At 48.3% G+C, this 8995-nt stretch overlaps 1 protein-coding gene across 1 annotated transcript; it reads left to right on the plus strand.

Moving 5' to 3' along the window:
• PRR18 (proline rich 18) lies at window positions 1-1403 on the plus strand. The gene has a single exon (XM_053974399.1). The coding sequence runs from the start codon at window positions 183-185 to the stop codon at window positions 999-1001; it is 819 nt and encodes a 272-aa protein (XP_053830374.1). The 5' UTR covers window positions 1-182; the 3' UTR covers window positions 1002-1403.
• The last annotated feature ends 7592 nt before the right edge of the window (window positions 1404-8995 follow it).

Raw genomic sequence — 8995 nt, forward strand, 5'->3', positions numbered from 1 at the left:
CCGGTGCCGGCACGACCCCCGTCCCCGCCCGCACGCCCACCCCGCGCTGGGGAAGGGTGTTCCCGGGGCGGGCGAAGGGCGGGAAGGGGGCCGGGTTATCGAGAGGAAGAATCGGCGGCTGTCGGCGCAGAGCGAGCTCGCATTCCGCGCCGGCGGCTCGGGCTCCTCGTCCGCCTCTGGCCATGGGGCTGCAGCCCCGGCGCGCCGCGGGGCCCTGCCCGCCCGCGGGAAGAAGCGCCGCCCTGCCCGGAGCGCGTTCCGCTCCTCCCTGGGCCCGCAGCGACGAGCCGGAGGGAACTCCCGGGCGCCCGGCCACGCTGCCGCCCCTCCTGCCGGCCATCCTGCCGACCCCCTCCGCTTCCCCCGCTGCCGCCCGGGCGCAGCCCAAGAAGCCGCCGGCGGCCGCCTCGGCCCCCAAGAAGGCAGCGCCTCGGCCCGCAGAGGAGAAGGTGGCGAGGAAGGCGCGGGGGGCGCCCCCGGAGCGGCCGGGCCCCCTCTCCAGCTCCTGGCCTTGCTCGTCCCTGCAGCGGCCGCCGCCGCGGAGACCGCCGGCCGAGCGGGCGGCGCGGCCCCAGCCCCAGCCCACCCCGCCGCAGCCGCGGGGCCGCCCGGGGGCGCCGGGGGCGAGCAGCCGCTCCTGCGAGAGCCTCGGCGGGGCGCCGGGGGAGGCGGCGGGGCGCTTCTCGCTGAGCCTGCCTCCGGAGGCCATCCGGGTGCTGCAGCGCCGCAGCCTGGAGCGGCAGCGGGGGCAGCCCGCACCCTCTCCCGCCGGCAGAGCCGCCCCGGCCCGGCGCGGCGACCTGCGCGCCCTGCTGAAGGTTTCGCTGCTCAACGACCGGCACCGCTACGACGACGAGGAGTACGAGGAGGAGGAGGCGGGGGCCGCGGCGGACGAGGGGCTGGTGCGGAAATGCACCGAGTGGCTGCGCGGCGTGGAGAGCGCGGCCGGCCGCGACCACCCCGAGCGGCTGGAGACGCTGCCGCACTTGGGCACCCTCTGAGCCCCGCCGGGACTGGGGAGCGGCACGGCGGGGGCTGCCGGAGCGGTCGGACCGGGGGGAAGTGGGGCCTCCATCCGCGATGTCGTGTTCCGTGTGGTGGTGTCGGCGCCCTGGCAGCCCGGGCGGGTGGCGGCAGGGGCCGGGCAGCGGAGCCCCTGGCCCAGAGCCGATCCTCGGGGCGCCGCCGCCGCCGGGGCGAGGGACAAAGGAGCGGCGCCGGCCTCCGCCCGCCGGTGCCCGGGTGCTGGGAGGGAGGGCACCGGCTGTGGGCGTCCTGCCTCCACCCTCGCGGTTTTTTTAAAGATTTCTGACTACTTTATAAAATGTGCGTCATGGTTTTGTATATTTGTACATAAAAGTTCATTTTTATTTATTTGAATAAAGGACTCTTGTGTTGCGGTAGCCTTCGCGCCTTGGTAGCTTCGCGTTGGGCTGTCCCATCCCGGCGGTGTCCGCTGTCTCGGTGTCCATAAGGTAAGGATGGCGGGCTTGTCACCGTGCGGAGAGCCTGTGCCGTTCACACGTTTGCTCCTCGGAACAGTCACCGACAACTCGGCTCCAGGGAAAGCGCAGAGCCGCGGGATGGGCGAGGCGGCGGAGGCAGGGGACCGAGCAGGCGGGGCCGAGCCCGTCGCTGCTGGGGGCAGATGGCCGCAGAGCCGGCGGGGAGCAGCCCTCCCGGGGAGAGGCAGGCACAGCCGGAGGAGGATGGGGCGGTGGGGGCGGCCGCAGCGTGGGCAGAGGTCCCTGCGCCGGCGAACCGGAGAGGAGCGGCTGTGTTTGTGCATGGACTTGGCGACTTCATCCCCTCCCAGTCAGTAATTCAGATACATCCGACCTTTCGAGCCACTGCCAATGTACGAGGTGGAATAGGAAGGAAGGAGGGAGGGAGGGAAGGATAGAGGGAGGGAGCACAGAGGCAGCATCCTTTGTCAGCGTCCCCTGGCCTCCCGTCCCCGGGGCCCGCTGCAGCTTCCCCTCTCCGGGCTATGGCCATTCCTGATGCTCTTCCGAGCTCTGTGTGTTGGGAGAGGCGAGGAGAGGGCTGGGAGGCCAAGTGTACAGAAATTACGGGCGGAAAGGGAAGGGTAATTCTTTACCAGGCTTACCGTGTCTCGGCCACCTACTGTTGCTTTTATATTGTTGTTATCCAGCTTCCCAGAACAACAGTCAGACCTGAGCGTTTACTGTGATTCTAGAAGTATTTTGCAAATGAATGTTTGAACATTCAGCTGAATTTACTTAGCGGAGTAAAACAAAGTTTAGTGCCACAAATTGTGTATTACAAATTTCACTAAGACATCGGTTGTTTACACCAAATGATGTCTGTACTGACTTCCATTAAATCATGTGAGATAAACCTTTCTGTACATTAGTTACACGATGTAGCCATGTGCTGCATTTTGTTTTGCTCCATGTTTGTTCAAGTACCTTTTTCTTTTTTTTCCACCTGAAACTTAAGGAATGACTGGGGAGATGGTTTGAGAAAATAAATATTTATTAAATGCATTGGTACTGCCACCGAAAAAAAATAATAAACCAATATAAGGCAATTGTGAAATAGCTATGCTCAAAGGCCAGAGACAAAATCATGGGGCATGAAAATTTATGGAGACTAATTCTATATCATTTAAGCAAATGTAGAAGCATTTGTAGTGATATCTATAAAACACATGCATTTTCATATAATTTTAGCTGAGTTTGCATGTAGTTCTGTCATATTACCAGTTTTCATTAAGATCTTCAAGTAAATCTGCCTCAACAATTACAAATTTCCTGCCGAATTTAATATATGATGGATTGATGTCACAACTACTTTTTGTTGTTGGTTTTCCTCTTCTAACAAAGATGGATATGATAGTAGTTGAGCTGTTAGCTGAGTTTTCCTTTTGTTTCACTTTTGGGAATGTGAGTGTATAAATGAGCATCCTGGACTCTTAATGTTGTTCCTTAAACTGCTCCATGGTTTCATATTAACTACAATCAGTATCTCCAGTTGCAATGAGATGTGATTCACTCATTAAGGGCTGAAGTATGGTAAAGCTTACTTGTGAGGCTGAAAACTGCTTTGTTCAGAGTCTGAAGAGTGGCAAAAAATTCAATAAATTTGAATGCACAGCTGAAGCAAATACAGTGTGAACTGGGGGTAAGAGGGGCTGGAATTGAAGGGCTGCCAGCTCTGAAAAAGAAAGAACCTGCTCTTAGAATGAAGAATTTGAGAATTTGGGAATTGCCTGGATAGATTTTATTTTTTTATTTATTTCCCCTAAAGAATTTATTTGAACAAAGCTGATCATACAGCTAAGATCTTTTATGTTAGGTAAGTCATTGTGCATGGTAACTGGAAGCAGGCCCGAGATGAGCTCATCCCAAAATGAGGTTATACATCCTAGCTGGATGCTAGGAGCCATTGGACTCTCTGAAGTCATATAACTAATGTCTGCTTGGAATAGTATCTCCCTCACTAAATTGTAACATCAAAATTCATTGTTTTCAGTATTGCCACCTTTCTGCTCTCTTCAAATGAGAAATTATGCCCTTAGTGTTCTAAATACTTTCAGCTGAAATGCCCAGAAATGTTACAAGTGGTACTAGAATAGACAGAGGAAGTTAATTCCTACAAACCAGCAGTGACTTCTGTTCCTTTTGCATGTTGCTTACCTCTTGGTATTTTTTCAGTTTGAAAGAAAACTCTTGGATTCCAGTATCTAAAAATTGTAGCTAAACATAATAAAATCACTTATTTAATTCATTAATATGTGTTATAATAGACAATTGAGCCCAGTAGCAGGTTCCACAAGAAAAAAATGCCTGTGGAAATTCAGAAAGTGGTGGAAACCCTTAAATAAGTAATTGCATTGTCTTAGTGCAGAATAGCTACTGCTGTCTAAGGTCCATTATTTAACTGTATGTCACTAGGCATCATATAATGAACTAGTCACTCTTCCTTTCCTTGATGAGAGGGCAGAAACCTTATGAAGTGTTGAGAACCAAAACTCCCTATTCCACTGATCCCCAGTCAGCCTCAGCCTTCCTCCATCTCTCATACACATGAGTTCAGGACAAGTTGTGGTTGGAAAATTCAAGTGGGATGCTGTGAAACAGCATCTTTTCTGTCCCTCTGCTGCACTGTGCTCAGTCAAGGTGAGAGAGCTTTCCCTGGACAGATAAGGACACTGCCAGCTCCCCCAGTTCTCAGCCTGTGGAGCTGCACCTCAGTGTAAGTATTGCTGTAAGAACCCTTCTGGTTCTGTACTGCTGAACAGATCAGGTGTCTTTAGGAACACTTTTCAGGTGGCATGGATCTGATTTTGCCATAAGAACTAAGAAGCAGCGTGGAAGTCACTACATTTGCTTTTTACCATTTGTATATTAGCCATCTTCAAATTGCCTAAGCCTCCCACTCATAACCCTTTTAGGCTGTTGAGAGTTAGGAGCAGCTGGTGCTGTGAATGCTTAAAATAATCAATAATTCCTTTGGGGTAGATAGCCTCTTCTTCCAAACATATCAGCATGATTTACAGTGGAAAAACACCCCAAAGCAACACATATTCTGGTATTTTTTTTTAAGGTAGCTAATAAACAGTATTGCCTTCCTGCTGCTCCTGAGCAAGGCTGAGAGGCCAGACACAGGTGAAGCCCGTGTTTTTCTAACTCTACAACCTCAGCTCTGTGAATTGCTGAGCTTGCTCTTGGGTTCTAGCCAAACTCTCAGCTTCCTCACTCCACTGATACAGTTAGTCCCAATATTTTTTATTCCAGAGCTGAGGGGGGAGCATGTTATTGCCCAGCTTTTATCTTTTTTTTGTGAGCTTCCTCACCAGCACGCTTGTAAAGCCCTGACAAGCAGTATTCCCTGAGCTGTTGTCAAACACCTCCACTATCTCACAGCCTTTCCAGGTGTGCCTAAGGGATCTGACACACAGCTGGGTGAGGGCATCAGTTTGGGAGCTGCTGTCCTGAGAGGACCAGTGGATAGTGTCTGTCTTGATCACAACTGTCCTTTTGGTTGGGGAGGGGGCTCTTTCTTTAGTTTTGTGGGTGTTTTTTGTGAGGTAAAGGCACATTCTGTTTTCTTTATTAAGAAAAGCCTCTTCCCATTGGTGGTTTTGTGAAGAGAGGAAGAGATTTTTGAGAAGGTTTGGCTTTGGCACTTCGTGGAAGAGTAGTCACCGTTTTGCAATGACCAGGTGTGGCAGTGTGTGCGCTCCTGGCTGACACAGCTGCAAGGACGGGAGCCCAAAGCAGTGCCAAGTCACTACCGGAACAAAAGTTGCTGCAGTTCACTTCTAGCCTTCAAGAAAGCAGGGAGGAAAACCTCCAGCAACAGTCTCTGGAAATAGTACTGGTAATTTGTTCAGTGCTGGTAATTCATTCACAGGTGCTCTTGCTTCTTCTGAGAGCATGGGGAAAATGCTGTGAGCCTCACTGGATGAATGCCTGCATCTGATGGGCCCTAGCCTGGAATCTCACCCAGCTGCAGGACTAAGCCAGCAAATGGATGTGCTATGAGTTAGGAGCCACTTCCAGAGAAAGAAGCTGGCACCCAGTGATAACAGTAAGTTGAGGATAAAGATGATGCAATGAGGTCTTTTAGTCCTTTTTATTTTGTTTAAGAAGCTGTTACAGCTAATGTTTGAAGGACATTATTTTAGAGCTATGTTTTTTTCCTCTTCCTTACAACATAAAATGAGGGATTGAGAGTTCTAGAATGGCTTAAAGATTTCTTGGTTTGTTTTTATTTTTTATAAAATTGGAAATATAAAAAAAAAAAACATGTAGGCTGTGTTTTGCAGTCAGCTGTCTTGAGTTAATGACTGTCCTGGTTTCAGTTGAGATAGAGTTATTTTATTCTCAGTACAGCACTGTGTTTTGATTCAGCATGAGAATAATGTTGATCACGTACTGAAAGCTGAAAGCTTTTGTTTTTTGCTAAGTTGTATTCATCCTAAGTCAAGAACTTTTTTTTTGTGTCTCATGCTCTGCCAGTGAGGGGACACACAAAAGGAAAACTGGGAAGGGACATTGCTGGGACCGGTGACCCGAACTGGCCAAAGGGATGCTTTCATACCCTAAAACATCATGCCTAGTATATAAACTGGGGGAGTTACCCAGAAGGAGAGTTGATCTGGGTTTGGGGATGGAGTCTGGCATCGGTCAGTGGGTGAGAGCAATCGCATTGTGCATCACTTGTTTGTTTTGGTTTGGTATTATTACTATATATATATTTTTTTTTTTTAAAGTTATTTAACTCTTCCTATATCAACCTGCAAGTTCTACTGGTGATTGTCCTTCCCATTGCACTGGTGGGGGCAGGGAGGGTGGTGAGTGAGTTGCTGCTGTGGTGCTTAATTGCCAGCTGCACAACAGTGACAATAGGCTGTTCTTATTGTGAGGGCTCACATTTTGGGTGGAAGTGCTAGGTGTGATAAAAACTCTAAAAATTACTTCTACACCTCAAATTAGTTTTGCTTTTTTGGATAAATGAACTCTTCAGTGATGGTCAACTGATGTTCAGCTCTCAGCACTCTAACAGGAATGTAATGCTTCCATTATTTTTCCTGTCGCCATCACAGTTCTGAGTGCTGGTAAAAGCTGAGTTTTGAATGAAAAGGAAAAAAAGGTTCCTAATTAAACATAAAAATAAATTAGCACTGAAGCTGTTACCTTCTTATCAATTAGCACAGGACAGAACAAATTATGGTAAACTCTGGTATTCCAAATTTATGTTTTTTTAACATTCTCTTGGCTGCCAGAGCTTCACCCGCCAGCATGATCCCAACAGCCGGGCAGGTGTGGAAATGAATCACAGCACTTGCCTTGCCAGGGAGTTTTCAGAATAGCAAAACCCGAGTGGGAACAGCTTTAAATTAAAACTAACAGAGGCTGTTTAGCAGTTAGGACAGACATAAGTGCAAAAAAAAAGCAAAATTCTGCAGAAAAATTTCTCGGTGCGTGAAGCACCTGAGAGCAATTGTCAAGGGAAAAGCTGGTGGGCGGGGGTGTCCCGGGTTTGGGTGTCCCGGGTTGGGGCTGTGCCGCTGCCCTGGCACGGAGAACCCCGAGACCCTCCCGGGGCTGTCCCGGGTCCGAGCGGTGGCTGCTCCGCCCTGGGGCCACCTCGCCCGCTGCCCCTGCGGCCGCCCGGCCCGGCAAACAGGGAACGGTCTCATTAAGATCCCGTGGCTTTAATTGTCTCGCTCGTTTCTTTGTTTCGTGAGTAGTTTTTGTTTGTTTGAACACAATCCGTGTAGTAATTACAGCTCTGTTCTCTGAAAGCATTTTATTTGCTTAGTGCCTAGTATGTGAAGATCTTAGCAGAGATCCAGCCATTTTAATAGATGCTCAAATAATACAGTCCTCCCTGTGTTTTTCTCCTGAAGCAACCCCTATTATAACTTCTTATATAGTTCCTGAGAGTGAGCTAAACATCTCTCCCCTTCTCACCCTCACCCCTGAAGTGCAAAGTTTCAAAGCAAACAGAAAAAGAGCCAGCAATTAAATAAATGTTCTGGTGAGGCTGTTGTGTGGGGCCATGTGTCACTGGGATTTATTCTTTTACCACCATGTGAAGTGCTGAACAGATCTTGAGAGTGAATTTAAAGCCTCTGACCAAGTGGTCTGTCTTACACGTCCATGTGCCTTCCCTATATCAGTTTGCAATGCCTGAAATCTCTTCTTGGGATGGGCACAAACACTCTGCACAACCACCATTAAACAGGAACGCTGATGCCCTGGCGTGAAGTACTTGTTATGAGGATATTTTGTATTGCTCACTCTATTCAACATGTGGTCTATGGAAAATGGATATTTTTCGATTCACGGTGGTCACTGAGCTTCTTTAGCTTTGAGGAAAATGTGTGTAGACTTCACTCAGGTCATTTTAGGGTAGAAGTAATTTGGCTTGGCAATCGTATCTGAAGGATAATGCACAAGATGTCATTAGCAGGCAATTGCTTTAAATTACAAGTACATGGAAAACATTAATCTATTGTTTTTAAATCTCATGGCTTTCTATTTTTCTCCCAGTGAGGCTACAAAAAGATTCTGTCAAAATGGAAGGTAGTCAGACCCACATACTCTTAACGATCACCATGATATCTTAATTTAAACTGGCAATATTGCAGGGTACAATTACTGTGAAACAGCAAATACTGAATTTGCATTGATGCTTACAATGCCTTTCGGACTGGTTTTTGGTTCCTAGCATGTTGGGAAAGTTTACTGTGCAAGATACTTTATTCACATCCCTATCAGTAACCTTGTTATGGGTCATACTGACAGTTTACTGCAGGGGTGTCTTCTTTTTTCTTTTTCTGGAGTTCTTATGGAATTTGTGCTGCTATATTGTTTCTCTCAGGTGTCTGAGATAAAAATCGTGCAATTTGTGGATTATTTGGGATATGCAGGTTATGTCTTAGGGCTTAATGAAATTTCTGAAAGATTAAACCAATGGCCTGTAGGCTTAAGTGTGGTAATTGGCAATCTCTACCACCACTGGCAAGATATTTTTAAAATGCTGAAAGCCAGAGGAACATACATTGAATATGTGTAGCTGTCAAAACTATAGACTGGGACAGAGAAGAAAGAAAAATGGATTGTCTAGGGCAGTACTGAAGTGTCAGTAGAACCACGGATTACAAAAAGTTATCTGCCAAGTGGTGCTTTCACTGGAATGAGCAACTGGAGTGTATTATGTTAGAAATACTAAACATACATTTCTTGAGTTTGAAGAGCTGATATTTTAGGGGGAAAATTGTTCCCTTTTTGGTTTTTTTTTCCCATTTTGATGGATCTGAAAAGAAATTTGAAGGCAATAGCTGAATCTCTAACCTCTGGTGAATTAATACAGATCATAAGCAGAACAAAAGGAGCTCCTTAAACTGGTTGTAGCCACCCTGTGCCACCACTGGCAGGTCCTCAGCTGTGGCAAAGCTCCCGCTTTGGCTCTGCTGACTGAGCTGCTTAACATGCCTGCCTCCCAAACCATCACA

The sequence above is a fragment of the Vidua macroura genome, chromosome 3, assembly GCF_024509145.1.
Source record: "Vidua macroura isolate BioBank_ID:100142 chromosome 3, ASM2450914v1, whole genome shotgun sequence".
Classification (NCBI taxonomy): domain Eukaryota; kingdom Metazoa; phylum Chordata; class Aves; order Passeriformes; family Viduidae; genus Vidua; species Vidua macroura.